General features: G+C 36.7%; 1 protein-coding gene across 7 annotated transcripts in view; it reads left to right on the top strand.

Annotated features, from left to right (window-relative positions):
• cadm2b (cell adhesion molecule 2b) overlaps positions 1 to 18,242 on the top strand; it is a 226,605-nt gene extending 208,363 nt beyond the window's left edge. For 2 of the 7 annotated variants that reach the window (XM_017696823.2, XM_017696821.2), the window contains 4 exons: positions 6,192 to 6,215; positions 15,918 to 16,040; positions 16,162 to 16,267; positions 16,763 to 18,242. In XM_017696823.2, coding sequence (XP_017552312.1) covers positions 6,192 to 6,215; positions 15,918 to 16,040; positions 16,162 to 16,267; positions 16,763 to 16,868 — 359 coding nt within the window. In that variant the 3' untranslated portion in view covers positions 16,869 to 18,242. Of the gene's footprint in view, positions 1 to 1,220; positions 1,422 to 6,191; positions 6,216 to 15,917; positions 16,041 to 16,161 lie in introns of those variants that run through there. The other 5 variants (XM_017696825.2, XM_017696822.2, XM_037546816.1 and 2 more) reach the window with 5 other exon arrangements.
• Positions 18,243 to 23,198: the final 4,956 nt, after the last annotated feature.

The raw sequence follows: 23,198 nt of genomic DNA, 5'->3' as shown, positions 1-23,198 counted from the left end.
CATCTCAAAATCGCAGTAAATTATAACACATTTAGACTTGAAATACTGTAAAATACAGTGCCTTTCAAATAACTGCACATCTCAGTTATACTATAGCATTATGAAATAGAAGCTGTTTAGAAGGTGGTGCATGCCTGAAGCTCTTCAATCCAAACTAATGCTCTATTAATTTCCCATCTCCACATTACATTTCCAGTGATAAAGTTTTCGTACCCAACACCACCCAATCTCCTCCCTGTTCCTCAATTTTATCTCTCAGTGCTATCTCTGTTCATTAAAGCACAAGCCACCCAAACCTCCAGCCCATGTTCTCGCTTCTTCTTTAGTTCTACATTTTCCTACTATGACCATATGTGAAAGGCATAGTCTGAACTAGGAGAAAAAATGTGATAGTGGTAATGAGTAGGCCAGACGTAATTAACATAACTGAACTCTTACCTGACTTATAGCTTCCTGTGGTGCCAAAACCCTTGTTTGTCAAAGTGCTCCAATCCAATTATAGTTTCACAATCTATCCTGTGTTGATTTCACAATATAAATCTGAACAAATTGTTTTTCTGTGAAAAAAAAAGTTAAATTGCTCTTAAAATGACTTTTGTGAAATCCTGGCAGTACTCAACCTTTTAATTTGAACTCATCATAAGTCAACCATAGTTTGATGCCCAGGTTACATGTGTGCCAGTTACCTGCTTTAATCAGAGAACAGAAATTGGGTCTTAGAGTACTGAACAAAAAGTAATGTGGTATAACGTATCATCTGATTAGGCTGTTCTTATAAGGATGCCTTTGCTTTCTCTCAGAAGATCAATATTGTAGTCTGTATTTGAAATTGCTTCATTTTCCGTCATTTCTTATTAGCGGTAGCAATCAATAGAGTACATCACCTGTTGACTGTTGTTTACTCTTTTTCCACACTCTGCATGTCCAGTTCTGATAAATGTGCTTTTGGGACAGATTAAAGGTTTCATTATACACTGTCAGAAAAAAAGGTACAGTGAAGCTATGTTTTTCATTAAGTTACAAAGAATGTAAATGTACCTGAAAAATTTCAACACAGGTTTAAGGGTCTAATTTTGTATGTTGAAAGATTTTAGTACATATTTGCACCTTTTCATAACCTGATGTTTTAAAACAGACCAACAAATTAAAAAGACTAGAGACAAGTCAATAAAAACAACAAAAAATAGTTGCAGTGGAATATGGTACTATTTTTTTCCTAGCTAAAGGTACTGAAGACCTACTGTCCCACCCAAGAGGCAAGATGGGTACCACCCCAGTGACAGTTTGGTACCTTTTTTCTGAGAGTGTACAATGTAAGTATATATCATGTACATCTATTTGTATATCTTCAAACAATACACTGACATGTGGTTTACAGTTTGGTTTTTAAACCTGTCTGAGATTAGGAACAATCACTACTGGCCTAAAACTGCATTGAACCCACTTAGGCCACTTAGTAAAATAAGTACAATAGAAAAAAAGATTGATATTACTCATTTAACCACAGTAACAAGCAATATGCAAATGCCCAATTTAAATATTTGGTCTCTGGAAGCACATGGCCATATAAGGCTAGGGTACAGAAATCTAATAGGGTCTATCTAAGTCTAATAGCATTTTCTCCAAACAGATATCACTACAAACAAAACAGATATCACTACATGTGAGAAACAAGGCAAGCCGTCAAAAAGCTTCTTTTTCCACAAATACTAAAAATGTGGTGTTGTTATTATCAGATCATCAGGTGAGAGTTTAATTCCTATGTTCCTATATAGTCCTTAAATATATACTCCAGTATGCCACATAACAGTTGAGTCATGAAGACGCATTAGCAAAGATTATCATACAAGAAGCCAGAGACTTTTTCTTCTGTCAGCTCATTGCTGAACACATCCTAACTCTGCACTCTCTTACTGTGAGTAGGAACATAAAAATGGGTTGTTGTTAATGATTTAAACATTGAAAATGTACTATATGAGTATAAGTGAATTTGTACATTTACATGAATATAGTGGTTACTGTCTCTAGACATCGACTCTAATGGATCTACGAGGCCACATAGCTACAAATGTATAAAGCATGATAACAGGGCACTTCCATGGTTGATACTGACACCAAATTATGCACATCTTGACATCTTGACATCTTGACAGTAAAACATGAATTATGTTTTAATTTGTGCAATGACTTGTTTCTTTTATTGTCTGAAAAATCTAATTTCTATCATTTTTTTTAACTCTTCCTGTCTTGTTTGCTGTCACATGTGTTTTGCTATGAATCTTGGAAAACTCCACAGGCAAAGTCTACTGAATCCTAAGTTTCTGAACGTTCACATAAAATCCACATTTACCCCCTTGGGTGAATAGAAAATAAACCCCTATGACCCTGTAGAGTTTCTCAGTAACATATGTAAGCGTGAATCAGGTTGTTTTGGTTGACAGAGGTCTATAGCGCCTCCCAGAGGACAACAGCTGAAAGATATAGCGTGCCAGATATGTGAGATAAAAAAAATACAGCATACTGCTCCATTAGCTGCTTGAGCAGGTGCGTATCAGTGGCTCAGTGCTGTTTGTGTGTTGCCATACAGAAGAGATCTTACTGTGTGTTGCACACTGTAATGAGCCTGCCCAGACTAATCTCCTTGTGGCTGCTCTACACTTCAGACTCTTCTCCAACTTTTAAGTCGGCATCAGCGTTTACTGTCCCTGGGGAAGAACACAGAGCAACAGTTGCTTTCCGCCATAAAATATTTATCACTTGCTTTCCTCTATCAGTATGTGCTCGGTTGCTCTACAAACCTCTTCTAATTAGACTGTGGAGAGAGCCTAAAAGAGTTTTGTTTATTTGCCCAGAAAACCATGCAAACAGCCATAAAAATGAAATAAAAACACGCATTTGCTGCCAGACTTTCTGAGCTGAAAAAAAAGATTTAACCCAAAAAGGATTTTCACACCAAATAAAAATGAAATTTTCTCTTGAAATGAAAGATTTTTCCCTTTTTTTCCACGTCCCAGATATTTAGAGAGCTAATTATGTATTAGTAATCAATGTAGAGGGAATGGTAAGGAAGAGCACTGGAGGACTACACCCCACCGAGAGTGATCTTAACAGGCTTTCGTTTGAAGTGCAAGCCCAGGAAGCTTGCTTACATCCGTTCTTATTACTAATGAAGGAGCTGGGCACGGATCCCTCTCTGGGAGGAGAGAGAGAGAGAGAGAGAGAGAGAGAGAGAGAGAGAGAGAGAATGAATATTGCTGTTTTAGTAAACTTATGCACTGGGGAGTGGATGGTGATGTAGAGCTGAGGCTGAGAGGTTTCAAATCAAACGACAAGTGTGGATTTGAAGCCTCAGGAGAGACACACAGCCTGCAGCGCAAACGGGCCTGGATCAGGCGCATTGTGTTTGAATCACTGCAGGGATGTGCTCTCTAATTTCTCTCTCTCTCTCTCACATGCACACACATACACACTGTCTCTCTTTCTGCTGCTGTTTTTCATCACCGCAGCCTTTTAACATCACACCTTTTTTTTCGATTGAACAAATTGGACTAAAAGGTTTTTAGTGCCACTGTCCTGAGGTAAGAGCTAACGATGGCTGAAATTCTAGTTGTCGGTCAGAGGTTAAAGATAAAAGCTAGTTTTAAAGGGCCCACATCATGGAGAACTAAACTTTCCTCACTTTAAAGATTTTTGATGCAGCGTGTAAGCACTGTCAAAGTTTTAACCATTTGTTTCACCATCTTTACAGTCCAAATATGGAAACTAAGCAGCAATTGTTTTTGTGATGTCACAAAAATTCATATATTTCTATAATTTGTCCACCTATTAATCCTACAGCATTTAAACTCCACCCATTCACATTCAAGTTGCTCATTTTACATAGTGTTTCAGCTGGGACTACTTGAAATAGGCACAGTACAAGCAACCAGTCAGAACTGAGGTCATTAACATATATCAGCATTAACGGCACAGTGAAAAAAAAAACAGCCAGTTTACTTCTTTTTATCCCAAATGGGATAAAACAATGTTGGAAACTGGTCAAGCAAAAATGAAATAGGACTGTTTTTGGTATATTAAACCATACCAAAACATCCACCCAGCAATATAACCCCAACTATCACTCTAGATATGAAAACAATAAGGAAAAATTGCATTATACAACTCTATTTCCAAAAAAGCTGGGACGCTTTGCAAAATGTAAATAAAAATGGAATTCATTGATGTACAAATCATTTAACCCCTATATGCAATTGAAAATACAAAGACAACATATCAAATATTGAAACTGAGAACTGTTTTTGTTCTTTGACAAATAAATGCCCATTTTGAATTTGATGCCAGCAATACATTTCAAAAAGGTTGGGATGGGGGCATGTTTACCACTGTGGTTCCTCACCTCTTCTTTTAACAACACTCCGTAAGCGTTTGATTACTGAAGAGACCAACTGTAGGTTTACAAGTCAAATGCTTGCCTGTTCTTGTTTGATATAGGATTTCAGCTGCTCATCAGTTCAGGGTCTCCTTTGTCATATTTTTTATTTCATAATGCAGCAAATGTTTTCAGTTGGTAAGAGGTCTGGACTACAGACAGGTTAGCATCCAGACTCACATACTGTGGAGCCATGCATGTGCAGAATATGTTTTGGCATGGTCTAGCTGAAATAACCAAGGCCTATCCTGAAAAAGCTGTTGCCTGGATGGCAGCATTTGTTGCTCCGATACTTGTATATTTCATTCAGCATTAATGGTGTCTTCACAGATGTTCAAGTCACACATGCCATGTGCACTAATGCACTCCATACCATCACAGATACTGGCTTTTGAACTGTACACGGATAACAAGCCAGACAGTGCCTCCTTTTTTTACTTTTACTTGTTTTTGTGGATGCAACGATAAACTGTGTTCACAGACAGTGGTTTTTGGAAGTGTTGCTGAGCCCATGCAATAATTTCCACTACAGAATCGTGAAAGATTTTAGTGCAGATCATGGCCAGCTGATATAGATTTTCAGCCTTTCCCTTGCACATAGAGATTCTGTTTTTGTTTATATTTTGCACTGCATCCCAGTGAAAGGGGCTGTACTTGCAATATATAGTATAACATACAATCTGTTCTATAACCATATTTAAGACACATGCTGGATGTTTGAAAAGCAAATGCATTGCTGCATTTCATTTCCACCTACTTGTAAACTGTAGTACTGCTAAGTGGTGAATATTTCAAATTAATATTTGTTGCAGTTGATTTTTGTTGTTGTAAAGAAACATAAGTGATTCAATAGGCACAGGTATATGGATATAATATCTGTGGTGAAATTATTTCAGTGTGTATTACTGCTTTTTAAATGTGTTTAGTATATTTAACAGTTACACAATGATATTATACAGATGCAATAACACTGAAAACCCATATTGCTCCATTTCTGTTTTTTCAGATACACTGGATAAAATGTTTGATGTAAATGTTAAGATCCATTTTGTAATCTATTTTTTGAAAAAGGCAGCTTACTATGCCTACACCTGATGTAGTCACAAGTTAACATTGTGCATCGCAGAGTCTATGAAATTTTTGGTCAATAGTGCCTTCTAGCACAAATCAGCCAGCAACAGTGTAATGAGCAGTGTTCTTCAGTGTTCCACTAACTTCTATACTGTGGTAGCCTCCTATGTGCTCTATGATCTTCTGAAAGCATGGTAATATCTCAGCCGTATGCAAAAGGTCGAACATTCCAGGTCAAATTATATGTTTTGTTGATTATAAAAAGTTCACAAATCCGCTACAGGGAGCAAACATAACTCCTATTTATTTGATAAGTTTAACATATTGGAAAAAATAAAACATAAAATAAAAAATGTGCCACAATTTATGTACAGGAAACATTTTTTCCTAATATGTTAAATTCAGTAAATGAGCAGTAATGATGCATTTAAATGTGCAGATGTGTGTTTTCTGTAGAGGATTTGTATTTACTGCCACTTCAGCAAAACAAGTAATCTAATCAAGTGTGCCCAGACTTTTCCATACGACTGTACTGTCCTCATTAAGAGTCTTGAGTTTGTGCGCGCGTGTGTGTATGTTTGTGTGCGCGCGCGTGTGTGTGTGCGCGTACATGTGGCCACTGTTGTTTTTCATGATCTCCTCACCTCCGTCTTCCCTTGCTGCCCTTCTCTGTTTGCATCCATGTCAACAGCCAAAGACTTACCAGGTACAACAGGTAAATATCCCCTCCTCCAGTGCTGACATCATCATTGCGAGACAGGGCGGCTGCAGTGTGGTTCATTTGCAGAGTGGCTGGTAGAGCGATGGCTGCTCAGTCTCTTCATAGCATGAGCTTGGGGTTCATTGCCTTGCATGGGAGCACTGGGTGATGTATCGAAAGACCAGGGTGCTCAATCCCAATCACACCCACTAGAGGCCTTTAAAACCTTTTGATGACCTGCTGCCACGGAATTGTTGCCTTTATTACTGCCTGAGCCGAAAGAAAAAGGAAAGCAAATAGCATGATCTGAAATGGACATAAGATTGCTTTATTGATTGAGTAACATATGTTTTATTGAGGAATTGGTATGTTTTGGTCATCTTTGTAAGAGCATCTAAATTTTACATGCATGTATACACTGAGTTGCCACTTTATTGTTGACATTATCGACCTTTTAACTACACTCATGCAAGAAATATGTCCAGCCAACAGTGGTCCTGTGGTCAGAAACTGACCACTAAGAAGGACTAGACAATAGCTAACACAAACTTTTAGCCATCAAGGATCAATTATGGTATATTGGCATTACGGTATACATAAGTGTATATTTTCCGCTGCACAAAGTACAGGGAACCTTTGGCACCAAAAAAAACTGGGACCATGCTTTTTCTTTTGGTCACTGGTCCAGTACCAAAGGTTCCAGTTTTATGGTTTTTGGGACCTGCTCAACATTTGTATCAACAGGACCTAATGGTCCTCATGGGTGTTCTGCTTTTTGTTACTTGGAGCTGAATCCAAAGACAGATTATAGAATTCTATCCATTCCAGGTAAAGATAAAATCACTTAGCCCTATTACGAGTAATAAGCACACTAATGTAAACTAGAATAAATTGTATGTTTAAGTGACAGTTGCTATTCATTTATAAAGAGTTTGCTAAGCAAGTAAAAAAGCTAATGCTAAAGCTGTAGCCATTTATGCTAACCTCCACACAATGGCTGTTTTCCTTATATTTTACTCAACAGAGAACTAATGTAGGCTTTTCCTGATTCGAAACATGATACTGTTACGTTGTTTCAAATAGTTAAAGAGAAATTCTACCAGTTTTCAAAAATTCTGCACAATTCTGTCATTAACATGTAAATGTCATTCAGAGTGGTATGATGTGAAATGGTACATTTATAGTGGTGATGATGGGAAGCAGAGGTCACAATGGCACAATTATTATTATCACAATATATATATATATATATATATGTGTGTATATGTATATGTATATGTATATGTATGTATATATGTATATGTACGTATATATAGTGGTAAGAATAATAATGATTTTCTGTGGGAACTATTTTAAGCTGGTTCTTATCACCACTATTGTGAACAATTCTGAAATTTCCTTAGAACTGGACATTTCACATCAAATGGCTTGGAATTACTTTGTTTACTTCTTAACCATTGAAGTATGCAGAGATTTTGAGGAATCAGTGGAATTCCCCTTCAACCTAACAGTATAGAAGGAGAGGTAGCCTATTAGACAAATTAGATGCTTTAGAGTGGCACAAAATGATAAAAAGGCCATTTGTAAATGATGGTTTGAATGACAGTTCCAGCTGTCCCTCAAGCAGTTTAACTGTACACCAACAAGTTTGATGTTTCTAATAAAATGGCTGTAATGTGTATACATCACTGTACACAACACTGCTGTGGCTGATGCACTTGCACCAACACAACACACATTATCATGCCACGGTCATATCAGTGTCAGTGCTGAGAACGATCCACCACCCAAATGTCTGGTCAGCCTACTGTGGTCCCTTTCCAATGACAGGTGGATGTCAAATTGTACAGCAACAGAGGGGCTACATCCATTAGGTGGCATTTGATAAAATGACAGATCATTGTAGTTACAAGGCATACTTAATAAACTGGCAACTCAATGAATTGATTAATAAGCAGTAATACATATAAAATTATCTATCTGGTAATTGCTTCCACTTTCCAGATTCTTCCTAGCAAAAATAGCTTGTCTTATATTTTACACACCAAAGTTTGTAAGAAAGCTCAGCAGCATGGATTGAGTTCCAGATCTACCAAACTGTGTAAATTATCACTAGTGGAGCACAAGAGTTCCAGCATGTTACCATGTCATTGTCGTGTGCATGATACCGTCCTTGAAAGAGTGATTGTGTCCTGCTATGTGCAGCGTATGTTTCTTTTGTCAGTGTCTCTCTGTAGATATGTTTTCCACTGTTTCTCTGTGCTTAATGTCTCTTGCTGTGGCAAGTACTCTTGTTTATTCTGAGCTAATAATGCATTTTGCCTTCGTAGGCATTGCTATCCCATAGGGAGCATTTATTTATAATAATTACTCACAGTAATTTGTTTTAGGATCTAATCACATATTAGACACCCACACCATATTCCCCAGAGAGTATTCACATCTGAAATGCTATGCACAAGCATTTTCAGATTATAATGATTATAGTTATAGAAATATTGGAATGGGTAAAGAAAATTTTAAATAATGCTCTGTATGACCTCTCAGTCTGAATGGCCGTGCATTTATAATACAGGTCACATGTGAATATACCCAACAGTGCAGAGTCAGAGACCACCTTTCATTTATTTAACTTCCAGTTAAACAACTTCCTTAACAACTAAAGCAAATTAAATTTTTTCAGGATTTAGTGTGTCCACTGTTTGTCATTTTAATAGTTTGCATTCTTTTCAGGAGACTTGCAAGGACATTTTTTCCACACCTACAAAGCTAAGTCTCAGAAGTCAGTTGCATTTTCTGTTTCTAACGACCCAAGTAATCTCAAACACATTCAGGGATGTTGAGATCTGGGCTCTGGGGTGGTCAGCTCATTGTTCTGAGAACACCAGCAGCTTCTTGGTTTGATTTGCAAATTTTGGTCTTTTTTGTCTATTTCCTTTTCTCAATAATAGCTTCTACAGCTGCACATACTTTTTCAGATCCATAGTTAGAAACACCTGTACATTCTTTACTTTCTCCTCTCTCTCAAAGTTGAAATGCTGACTATCTGATGGTGACAGTTTTGGTGGCCTACCAGGCCTCATTTTCTCAGTATTTTGTAGTATTGTTTTGAAGTAAGTTTTTTTCCTACTTATTTTCCTTTGACTTTTTCCTTCATTGTGCAAAAGGATTATTTTATACCTAATATTATCAGAATCAGCACCTGAAAAATATAAAATAGCTTAAACTAACTGAATTGTAGATTTGATTAGAAAAAAAAATAAAATAAAAGGTGGTCTCTGACTTTTGCACTGTGCCATATATGTTAGCACTTCAGGGTGTAACTGATCTTTCTTAAGAAGTTGAATTCAATCAGGTCCGCATCTGAAGAGCTTTTTAAAGTGTGTGAACATGGCTAAAAATTCTACTCAGCTGGAATGCAACCTTTAAAACCTTAAAGTCGTTTACTACTTGTATGTTTTCATATTAGTCTAACACAGAGCTAGCTGTACCTCTTTTATGAATTGGAAAGCATTGCGTGTTTGCTCATATTTCAGTTATAGTCCGTATGAGTTAATAGTCAATAATGCTACTTCTACTGAACCTGCCGTCATCTCTCAGAGCTATTTTCACCCTGTGAATCTACCTCTTTTTATATTCATTGCCTCAACACGCTATAAGGGGGAGAAGCATGTGTAGGTGTAAAGAGTAGATACTTTGTCTTGTTTGGCTTTTCACCCAAACAGCCCACTTGTCTTTTCAACCGCTGAAGATATGTGCAAGGACAAAGCCGTGCTGTCTAGCACATCGAGCTCTAGTGGCTTTTGTTGCACAAAAACATTGCTAGAAATGTGTATGCAAATACCTATTTAGTCATCCCTCTAAGTTTTTTCTTTTTTTTTTTTTTACTTTTTTTCCAGTCAAAGTGAAAATACAATTTATGCAATATGTATGTAAGCATATCTTCCATATGTAAGCATATGTTCTACCCAGCTAAAAGCATCTTTGTTAACTCGGGGTTGGTACTTGTGTGCGTGATACAGACAGAATAAGATGACTGGCTTTGTTAAAAGACGATGCATAGCCAAACTGGAGAAGCACCATTGCTCCCTCCCCGGCTTTATCACTATAAATTCACCGGAAGCAATAATGAATACTGTCAATAGCATTTCTACCAAGGGATATGCAAAATTTCCCATTTCGAAGTAACAACCAACTACAAAGCAAAAAAAAGAAAAGAGAACAAGGAGAGAGGATGAATAATACAGAACCCTATTAGGGGACTGAAATAGGTTTGGATTCCTCTTATTTACTGTAAATGGAAATGTAGGATATGTATTCTCAATTTCAGCTCAGCTGGAGGCTTTTCTGTATATCATGAGACAAATCAGTGGACTGAATTATGCTTAAAGGCCTCACAACACTATAGCTCACTGTGTAAATAAAGAACAGTTTGAGATGAGAAGCATATTAAATTACAGACTGAAAACAAAACATATTTGTAGGTCACAGAAGAACAGACTGTAGACCTTTACTGTAATGAGGCCATGTGTGTAGGATAGTACAGCAGCAGTACAGCAAATCACCTCTAGACTCAAACTTGGTGCAATAAACAACACCCTGCATTTGGAAATGTATTTTAATAGTACACACTTAAAGGGACATTCCACCGATTTTTCAGAACTTCGGTAAAACAGTGGTTTGAAGTGAGATGCCCCATTCTAGAGAACATTGTGTGTTGTGTGGTACATGACACCATAGTGGACTGTTGGATCATTCTGTATATCAAACCACTGAAACATAAAAGAATATCCAGGCCTGTTTAGTCCTGCAAAATATCATCAATACTAGTAAACCAGTAGTGGTGTCAGTCAGTACTGATTTTCAGTTGTAGTGGTCTTGAAAGACATTACATATTGATTCCATTAATTAGTGGTGTCCCTGTTTCTATGTTGGCAGAAATACACTATGTAAGATTTCCTTTGGTGTAATTGTTTGTAAGACATTCTGTGTGAGTACAGTACTATGAATCCATATCAGGTACTCTATTTTATTTACCCCAAATTAAATATCTATTATTATCTATAATAATCTGATCATTTGTTGTACAGCACTATGCGGAAATCAAGTGTGAAGGCACCTCCCTTCATTTATTTAACTTTGTCAAAACAGCAATTGAGCCATTTCTGTTTTCTTACATGGGGGAAAAAAGAACATATAGCAAAAATATATAGAAATATAGAAGCCAAATAAATTAACACTACCTCTCTCTCTCTCTCTCTCTCTATATATATATATATATATAGATAGATAGATAGATAGATAGATAGATAGATAGATAGATAGATAGATAGATAGATGTGTTCATTTATTTGGAACATCAAATAAATGGCTGTTTTGTCTGGATAATACTGTACCTGGAAAATATTGTGATATTGAATTTCAGCAACACTGCACTCACTTACAGCAGTTGTTACAATCTTTGCCAGAGGTCATAAAATAATCACAATTACCAAAATATACTGTCTGATCCACCTTGTCTTAGGGCATCGTTAAAACTAAGCACAATGTTAATTGAAGCAAATGGGTTTATTTAGGTGTTAAAAATGGGCCTGCAGAAGTCGTTTTTCTGTACATCTCTCAGGGTCACTTTGCCAAGCGCAGCAGCAGCAGGACTCATTCATCACGATGAGCTAATGAGAGCATGCTAGCAGTGCAATAAAGACACATAGTTACAGTTTACATAGCCTCATAAGCACTGAAACAGCACACCCAGGGTTGCAAAGGGGCAAAGGTGAGAGAACACCTCCATCCACACATCAACCAGCAGCCCTTCTACCACACCCTCTCAGGGTGGGGGTTAGGCCAGTCATGACAGGCAGCGAGCGCACTAGCAGCCTAATGCTTCTCCGGAGGTAGCTGCAGGGAGGGGAAGTCATTATTCTAGGTGGCGATTACTCAGTGGAGTTCCAGAGATGACCGAGTTCACCCTCATCTGTGCCAGCTCGCTCGGTCAAAGTTAAACCCCAGAGACAAATCGGCTCTCTGCCACCTCAGACATTTTTAAAGTTGGTCATATTTTGTCAAGGGCTGAGTCACTTGGGTCCTTACAGTGCTGAGAAGCGTGATATAGTTACTGTGTTTTATTCTGAGCTGCAGTGGTGATTTTTTATGCTTTTTACAAATATATACAGTATATCAGCTTAACTGACAATTGTATTTGACAGCCATGGTATGAGTAGAGTTGGTTTTGATTTATTTTGCACAACAAAGACTCATTTTTAAAGTGCATATTTACAGTACTACAGTACTGTGCAAAAGTCAGAGACCACCCTTCATTTCATTTATAGTCAAAAAGTTATTAATTCTCCAGCAGATATTTGTGAGGAGATTAAATATAAGATAATTCACTTGCACAATGAAGGGAAAGTCAACAGAAAATAAATGAGAAAAAAAAAAACACAAAAATGGGGCTCCTGCCAATAAGAGCTGGTAGACCACCAAAACTCTTGCCAGCAGTACAATATTTAAAGCTTTCATCTTTGAGAGACAGGCAAAAATCAAGCTCCACTCTTGCTTCAATTCTGAAAAAAATCCACAGGTGTTTCTGGCTATTCTTCCACTGTGAGAAGATGACTCAGCACTATGAGTCTGAAAGGATGAGTAGCTGTCAAGAAACAATAAGAAAAATAAGAAAGTTTGCAATCAAACAAAGAAGGTGTGTTCTTAGAGCAACAGATTCACAACCCCAGACTCCAGACCTCAACATCACTCTGTTTGGGATTACTTGGATCATTAGAAGCAGAAAGTGCCTTAATCGCTAAAACTGAACTTTGGAAGTGTGGAAACATATCCCTGCCGATTTCTTTGAAAAACTGAATCAAGTCTCCCTAAAATGATAGAAGCTGTAATAAAGGAAAAGTGTGGGCATGTGAGTGTATGACTTACTAGACATGTTGATTAGATTTTGTTGTTGTGACATAAATAAAAGAAGGGCAGTCTCTAACTTAAATTAAAAAATATTCACTAAAGACTATTCAACTGTTTAAAATGAAAATATCTTAAAACTGATTATTATTGTGTAATTTTTCACATTTTATTGTTATTATTGTGTCCAGCCTCACATGCAGATCAGCAGGTCAGCATATGGGTATATAACTGTTCTGCATATATACTGTTCTATATATAGACACACACACACACACACACACACACGCTATATGACCAAAAGTATGTGGACACCCGACCATCACACCTATATATGTTGTTGAAAAACAATGAGCGTTAAAATGGAGTTGCCTCACCCCATAACCCCCTCACCCCCCTATTCAGCAACAAGAGCCTCCACTCTAATGGAATCAGTAGAGTGTCTCACAATCGATGTTCAGATTCTTCCCAAAGGAGTTCAGAGGGGTTGAGGTCAGGGCTTTGTGCAGGCCACTGGAGTTCCTCCGCATCAGACTCATCAAACCATGCCTTTATGGACCTGACTGTGAATAGGGGCACTGACATGCTAGAACAGGAAAGGGTCTGGAACAGGTGGCATAGTCTTTGCATGTACATGAGCCTTGGGTACTCCACACCCTGTCACTGGTTCATTGGTTCATGATTTATCCCTTCTCGAACCACTGCTGACCAGAAGTACCCTTCAAGCCTTGCCATTTCGCAGTGCTCTAACCAAGCTGTCCAGTCATAACAATCTGGCTTTTGTCAAAGTCACTCAGGTCTTCACATTTGCCCGCTTCTCCCTCATGATGTCTATGAAAACTGAGAGTTCACTTACCATCTAGTATATCCCAGACCTTAACATGTGTCACTGTTACAAGATAATCAGCATTATTCATTTCATCTGTGAGTGGTCATAATATTTAATATTTTGGCTCATTGGTATATATATATATATATATATATATATATATATATATATGCAGAACAATTATTTGGAGTGTTTTTTTTGAAGAATTCATCAAGAGCAGAGGTCTTCTTAAACCTTGCTTTTTCACTCTGTGAATTATTTAAATCAGAATTATCCAGAACATGGTAGAATTAACACTGAAAATGGCACTTTATAAATTTGTAGGCAGGTTCCACAGCCCTGCTGTTAAGTAATGTCATTATCTGGCACTTTTCCATTTTGCTCTTGGTATGATATATGCAAGAGTCAGTTTTACATTCAGTTAATTTAAAGCTTCTGAAATTTCTGTCTACATTTATCCGAAAAATGGCTTCATGAAAAGACATTTGTGAAGCAGAGCAGCACTTTAAAACCTCTCAGTCAGTTATATTCACAAGCTTATCTTGTCATTTAATTAATCAAACCAGCATCACTCACACCGCTGCCGCTATTGCTAAAACGATGGTTCGTCCGAACATTAGACTCACACAGTTTTTCCTCAAATGTAGAGGATCAGCCAAAGACATGTTTGCTGTCTAAAATTTGCTTCTATAGTTTTGCACTGGAGCTACGAGGATAATGTAGCAAACAAATAATGGAAGCTTATAGCCACCCCTTAGCACTGTGCACACTGCAGGCCTAAATCATCTCATGCTTGCGTCAATCTGGGACATGTTGGGAAGTGATCTTAAATACACCTCACACTTTATGACAAAATGGACAAAAGTGCACTGCAGAGATAAAAACACTAGTAGTAGCCATCATGGAGCCTGAATTTTGCCCATACAGTACCAGAAACCATATAAGCAAGTACATACTGTTTAAAAGTTAGAGACCATTATTCATTCATTTAATTGCAAATCAAAACAGACATTAATTACAAGTTATTTGTTTTTCATCAGGACAAAAAAGCAGAAAACATTCAAAGAAAGTTATATATAGAATATATGTTACATTTTATATTATATATATATATATATATATATATTGGAAAGCCACAAATCTCAACATCTAAATATTTCACATTTTCCATTATTTTTTTCATCATTGTTTCAGTAGTTTCTCAGTATTTAGTGGGTCCACCATGTACCTTTATTATAGCTTCCATACTCTTCAGAAGACTTGGTTCAGTTTTTCAAAGAACTAAGCAGAGATATTTTGATAAACTGGTTGCATTTTCCGCTTCTTACAATCCAAGTAATCCCAAACACATTCAAGGATGTTGAGGTCTGGGTTCAGGGGTGGTCAGTTCAGAGAACACCAGCTGCTACTTTGATTTGCAATTTTCCATTTTTGATTTTTGATTTAATTTCCTTTTCTTGGCAGCTACACATCCTTTCAGACTCAGTGTTTAGTTGTCTTCTCACAGTGGAAGGATTGACAGAAACACCTGTGTACAGAAATTAAGCAAGAGGGGAGCTTGATTTTCCCAAAGATGGAAAGTTCTGTTTATCTGAAAGTGACAATTTTGGTGGTCCACCAGGTCTTGCCCATTTGTTAGGGGTATCATTTTTTCTCAGAAATATTTCCTGAAAAAAATAGTAACTTACACTTATTGACAGTTTTGACTGGAAATTAAGTAAATAGTTTCTGACTTTTGCAAATGTGTTATGATTGTGCATGCAGTTTGCACTATACTAGTGGTTGGCTATAAACGTCTGTTACTAGTTAGCTATGCTAGCCTCAAACTCTACATTAAACATGTCTCAATGACTATATCAGGGTGGTGGGGGTGGGGAGGGGCAGTCTTGTGCACCTACATTGACCTGCATTGCAGTGATCTAAATCTTAATGAACAACAAACAGAAAACAGCAAAGAGTGTCCTCTTCTTCTCATTCTCCAGATCCCAATGCGCTGACTCCGCACGGTCCTGATCATGCGCTGATCGGCGGAGTTGTGGCCGTGGTGGTCTTCATCACCCTGTGCTTCATCATCGTCCTCGGCCGCTATTTGGCCAGACATAAAGGTAGGCCTTGGCTCCTGGCTGCGTGGCCCTCACCTATAGTGTAGAGAGTGTGCTAAATGCTTGAACATTGTCCACTGCTGTTCCTTATGTGTCTGTGACCTATGTGGGACTGTGTGGACAGGGACATACTTAACCAATGAGGCCAAAGGAGCAGAGGACGCCCCTGATGCAGACACTGCCATCATCAATGCGGAGGGGAACCACGCACATGCAGAGGAAAAGAAAGAGTACTTCATTTAGCACCTCTGTTTCTTTTTTTCTGTTCACTACTGTCACGGCAACACTGCTAGCCAGCCAGCGAGGGTGCTAAGTCACTCAGTGCAAGCCCGGCGTGGCAATTTCTTCGTGTCTCCCTCCACAAAACTCCTAAAGGAGCTCATACAAGCCTCTAGATCCTCAAAATTTGACACCAGACAGTGTTGCCATTTTATAGCGCCAATCAAATCAACAGAAAAAAGGCAAAGAAAAGATGTTGAGTTTGTAACTGTAACACCAGGTCCATTTAGGCTCAAAACCGCATAAGTCTCCCTCCACCCCCACTCCGCCCCCACCCTGCCCTGCCCCGCCATCCCCTCCCTTAAATGAGTTTGTTTGAGTTGCCAAGTGCCAAAATATACAGACACCTTCTGTGTTCGTTGTTGTGCTTATTCAATTTAATTGTTTTCCCAGTGAATACTGCTTTCTTTACCACCCTCACTGTGCCTGTTATATACCTTTTGCAGATATTACCAGGGAGCGGCAAGAAATGTGGTTCATCTCAAGTCGGAAAACCTTGGCTTTGCCAATAATTACGCTTTAAGGGAAGAATATGTGCGATGCATAATGTGAATATTTATTGTTTGTCTATTTTTTTTATTATACATTGTGAAAGTGGTTGTTCTCTGAAGTGTACTCCATAACAAGAATGTTGTATAAAGGCAAAAGAAAGGACACTGATATTTATGTAATATATAGATACCAAAAAAAAAAAGCAACAAAAAAAAAACCTGACACATTAAAAAGGGAGAAAATGATCATTGAAAGCACAATTGACGATTGTTCCTGACCTAATGGATCTATCATTCTGGTTATTCTGTTCATATCTGTCTGTATATTCTTGCACTGTTTATATCTGGCCCTTACTTCTTAATGTCTAAAGATGTTTAATACATATAAGCACAAAGTCATTGTTAAATGTCATTGGCTTAGACAGTCTCAGGATGAAAAAAAGAGCCTAATTGTGTTTCATTTTGGTTCATTTAATGACTGGAAGGTTTTTTTTCTGTCTGTACTGTTCAACAGTCATTTGTTCAACATGTGAACTGGAGATGAAGACTGGATCATTTAAAAATTGCAGTTTCAATATTTATTTGACTGATTACCCCTTGCTAAACCTGCTGTACATTACTTTGCTAAAGTGATTATTGGTGGAAAATATTGTTAAAATATGGGATTTCATACATCAACATTTGTATATTAGTCAATACAGGGCAGGCTTTCTAGACACAGATGAGATTAAATTATGCTGTCAATTGGGATTCTTCATAGAAAACCTGTTTTACTCTTGGACTTCACTTAATCTGTGCCCTGAAAATCAGCTCATAGCAATTTAAAGTGTTCCATACTTTTATAATCACATTCACATAAGTGACGAACAAGTTTTTTTGTTTGTTTTTAGCACAAAGCATGTATATAATGTGAATAATTCAGTATTTAGTAATTTGTTTATTTAACTGAATTTTAAATCTTTATTGTTCTGTTGCACACATTTCATGTTTGTATGTCTACTTTAGCTTCTCAACACTGCTTACTACTTTTGGTAAAACTGATGGATAAATACAATGTATTATTATTATTATTATTATTATTATTATTATTAGTGTGCTTTTATAAGCTTGTGAGTAAGTAGGATGAGTTTTTCATGAGAAGGTCAGAACAATCACCATTATTGCCTTTGTGTTTGCAACAAAACATACAACACTGAAGCACTGCTGAGTCGGGCAGTTTTTAGACATATTTTAAATGTTCCTACATAATTCCACTATTTATAACATCAAATAGAATTTAGACATTTTGTAAGAACCATTAATTTAATTTGCTCTTTTTTTGGCTACATGAGAAAATGTGTGAGTTTTGCTTTTACAGTATTAAATATCCATTTTCCAAACTATGCCTCTGTAAGAAAAAAAAAACATCTCAGAGAGTAAAATATGCACAAACATACATCTGTTCTCTCTTCTTCATGCAATCATTATGTCCACCTAATAGTTCTGCCTCTGTATTTTCAGATCACTCACAAATTCAATCAAATGCATTCACAATGGCTATAATAGTACTACAGGTTTGCATCCTTTGTTGCCACAGCAAGAACCTTCATTCTTCTACAGCATTTAAGTTTATTGCTGCCATCTAGTGTAGAAGCACCTCATGGCACTGCACTCCACACAAACCCAAGATCAAACATGCCTAATATACTGGAAAAAGATGCATTGAATTGGCTTGATTCACACATGTACATTGTTTCCACATAAAGGACAATATATTACAGACACAACTAGTTCATTTGTTTTAAACTAGACATGCACTTTTGGGCCTATACTGAAAACTGAAGCTGATATTTTACATATACATATGTGCTGATGTTGATACAAACATTAATAAAATACAGAAACTGGGACTAAATCTACTTGGATCAGTATTACACAGAAATACAATGCTTGTTTCTGTTGGGTCACAAATGCAGTAAATAAAAAGCAGACACACAGTTTCCCAGCATCACATGAACGCTCTGCTCTCAGGGTACAATAAATACATCAACAAATATCAGTTAGAACTATTAGCCAAATCTAAACATCTTTCCAAATGACAATATTTTTAAGTAATTATCTGACAATACTGACTTGATTCCAGTATCATTGTGCACTCCTACTTTAAATTAAGCGATTTATTGTCATTTCTATAGTCATGAGTGTTCATGAAATTTGCACACTCCAAGCAACATTCTACTTGGGGGTCCTGCCACCCACCTCAATCATTTTATATGCAAGAATGAAAAGGTATTTTAATTAGGAAATTCATAATAGAAACTATAAATCATAAAGAACAAGAATTGAGCATTAAATGTGCAGAAGTGTGTTCTCTGTAGAGGACGTGGTAAGGTACTTTCACATTTACAATAACAAAATGAGCCGTCATTCATTTTACTAACTTTCAGCACGAATGGTGTTGTACATTATTCATGTGGAACTGATGTACACATTTGAATCAAGTTCATTCAAAATACCACATTTTTAGTCTATATAGCAATAATAATAATAATAGATAAAAATAATAGAATAATAATAATAGTCTCAAGGCCCTTAAATGACTTACAGCTTTTAACAAGAAATATTCATCTCAACAGCTGTAGACCACTCTGTGCTAAGGCAACCACCTTACACTTTTAGGGTAGAAACACAATCTTAAACTTGAAATAAGTTTGAGAAAAACCAATACTCACTTGCACTACAGCTCTATCGTTGCTGTTCCTGCCTCTCCATTTTCCCCTGATTTTTATTTTTCTGCTTAATTAATGCAGTCTTTTGGATTGTGCTCATGAGGTTCATGATGAATGGACCAATACAAATTGTCTGACATTATTTGATATTTTATATTCTGCAAGACAGATTATAAAATCTTTCAGAACATTTTGCTTTCTCTTGTAAAGTTACCATTTTGGAGAGAGGTTTAAACAAAGGTGACATGGTAGCACTTAGTACCAGTGTAATGTCTGCAGTGGCTGAAAATTCAATTCACAATATAACACAATTTAACATGCTAGCACAGAACTCATAAACACAGTTATACTGCAGAACTGTTCTAAACATAAAACCTGCAGAATAAGGAAAACACCTTTTCTTGTCTCCAGAATGTCTTTTACTTTCAAAAAAAAAAAAAAAAAACTTTAAAGTTAGTGAAGACCTGCCACCAGCATTCGCTGAAGCATACACAAGCACTGAAGTTCTGCTCAAAAGTGAAAGGTGTCTAGGGAAATACATGTAGAATATTATTTGGAAGATCTGATAAGAAGAGTCAACTCCTGAACCCCTGAACTGTACTGTGTACATCAGCGAGGTGGGATTGGGGAATAAAATCATAATCTCAATAAAAGTGTGAAAGGGGAGCTCTTATCTAGCCAGCATTTCTAATTTCTCACTCTATTATGTCAATCTAATTAAAACCTAATGTAACGGAGAAAGTTTTCTCTGAGTATTACTGAGAGCTGCGTGCTCCTGTTTGTAGTGCAGCATCAGTTCGATAGCGGCCTGCTCATATGATTTAGTCTTAGTGTAGCTGTTGAACTTTTTTTTTCCAATCACACAGCTCATTAAAGACCTTTGAGAAAGATAAATAACTAATCTAAAAAAGAGTTTATTATGCATGGGAGAGGCAAATGGATGAGATCACCTTGACAGGCCAACTAAAGAAAGAGGCAGGAATCCCACAAGCGCCGGCAGCCCACACAGCAATTACAAATTTAAAGATAAGTGATTGAGTTTTTAATAGTGTTTTGAACCCAGTTAGTTTAAACTTAATTGGGAACAATCAACTGACTTTGATGAGAAAGCAATTAAATCAACTCCACAGTGAGGTATGGATGTGACGGGGAGTTATTTAACAATTTAAAGTGTTTTATTGTTTTGATAAAATATTGAAACGACGGATTAAAGCTGATCATGTTGCCAAAAAGGTAGGTTCCATCAACTCGTCCGCTGCTATGGCATAAAAAAAGGTTTGGGTGTGTTTCATCACCCCAGTTAAACTATGATTATTAAAATATGTTTTGCTGATGTAAGTAAAAATAAGTCAACACATTCTCTACAGGAAACACTAACACTCTTAGATATGGATTTTCTGCTCATTTCAGTGCATACTTTCTATTTATTTGCCAAGTTTAACATTATGATATATAAAATGTGCCATTACTTTTGCACATGCTAGATTTTCAGTTTTTTTTCTATGTTATATTCACCAAATGAACAATAATTGTGCATTAAAATGTGCAGAAGTGGGTTCTCTATAGAGGATGTATAAACTTATTTTCACACATTTTCAACAAAACATCATTTGTCTATAGGTGCCCAAACTTTTGCATTTGGACTGCTCAAAAAAAGGCTTTGGCCATCCAATAACATGATGTATAAAGCCATTTATCTGAGCAAAAACCTTTAAACCTTAACACTAGAATTTAAATGAGTAAATGAATAAATAAATAAATAAAAGACATCGATTTCATATGTCAGCTTAAAACATTCTCAAAGCTCTCCTCATGGAAGGAATACCTGCTTCAGCTAATCAATCCTTTATTACATTAAATCAGATGAGCTGCTGATGGAATTGAACAAATTCACACAAATTCAGTGCAGTGAGAAATCTGGGACAAAAGCTGTACTCTTCTAATCAAGAATAACATTATATATCGTCATTATAATTCATTACTAATGTATTTATGTAAACATATTTATGTGTGGATTCCATAGTTATGACATGTTTTCATAGACAAAAACAAACTTACTGCTGAGATAAATCACTTTAACTCGTTTTCATGGCTGCCTGAGACTTGCACCAAGATACATCTTCAGTAGAAGGAAAAAGGTTCACATAATTGCAAATCATTTTGGATCATATCTATTGGATAATGTAAACCACTAAAAAAAAGGTTTTCATCTGACACTGACTATATACAGTATACATGTAAAAATATATGTACACCCCACGGAATGTTTTTCTTTACTGGACATATGTAGATATATTAGTATTTCATACTGTATCTTCAATTAAACAGTTTATATAGATAAACTTCATGAAACGGATGAAAAAAAACTGAAAAAAACAAAGCAAATTTGACTTTTCAATCAAAGAAATAATTTCCTATAACTGCCTACCAGTTTCTGGCATCTACTGGAGAAATTTTGTCCTTTCCTCTATGCAGAATTCTTTAAACTGTGCAAATGTTTTAGAAATTTACAGCCCAATTCAAACTGTACCACAGCATTTCAATGGGACTCGGCTATAAAAGGGCCATTCCACAACCCTCCATTTCTTCCATTTTGAACTGCACCTTGCTGGATTTACTTGTATGTTTGGGATCTTTATCCCATCAAACACTTCCTCTTCCTCAGCTTCAACTATTTTTTTTACTGATGGGCTTTCATTCTTCTCAAGCTCTCTCCAGTATGAAAGGCATGTCATATGAATCAGTTCTTTGATTGTAAGTTGTTCAGGCCCTGAGGCAGCAAAGCAGTCCACCATACGAGTCTTCTTACACAAACTTGGATAAAACTTAGCTTAGCCACTTAGCAGAGACGGAGAAAACAGAACATTTCTGCTTTTATGATTTCATTAATCCAAAGGGTAAAAATTCATTTCCCTACAAAAGAGAGATATTAAATGCTGCAAGGATGATCTAGAAAATCTAGACTTCAGCAGTGCTGGAACACTGGACACTTAAAATGAACCAACTCTTGGTTCATTTTACTGTAGGGCAGTGTTTATAAGGCTAATCAGATCATCACAATAACTGATGTTAACCTGTACAAACATTTAATACGGCATAATCCAAAAGACGCCATCAGTCTCAAAGGCTTCCTTCATCAGCCTTGATGTCAACCTGACATAACATCTGACATTTTAATTTGTCAGGACAGCTTATTGGTTGACTTTACTCAAGAGTTACAGGACATACTCACTTTTGTTAAAGCAGCCTGACTTGCTATGCAGAGTCATAACACTAGCATTATATCACAGTGACCTAATAGCAGAAAAAAAATAATCACTGTCACCTTGGTAATGGTTGTGTCAACTTGACATCAAAGCAGGCTCTATTAGGCTGTGGGAAATATCATGCAGCCTTTATGACAAGTCACACTTGTTGGAAAGATGCTTTTTAAAACGTTTATGTTGGTCTATGTCAGTTCATGTGGATTAAGTTATAAATACAATTTCAGTAAATTTAATGACTGAAAGGGGCAATGGGTTCACTTGAAATTCAAATTCAGGTGCTAAGGTTACTGTAACTGCAAAACAAATTCATAGCACTGCATTCATATTAGCATGAAAAGTACATGGAGCAACAACAGTGTAAGAATTTTTCAGAGTCATTATCATGCCATCACAAGGTTATACCCGCTAATAAGAAGA

This window comes from Pygocentrus nattereri, chromosome 17 (assembly GCF_015220715.1).
Source record: "Pygocentrus nattereri isolate fPygNat1 chromosome 17, fPygNat1.pri, whole genome shotgun sequence".
Lineage (NCBI taxonomy): Eukaryota > Metazoa > Chordata > Actinopteri > Characiformes > Serrasalmidae > Pygocentrus > Pygocentrus nattereri.
Note: the sequence above shows the minus strand (reverse complement) of the source record. Positions and strands in the feature narration are given on the sequence as shown.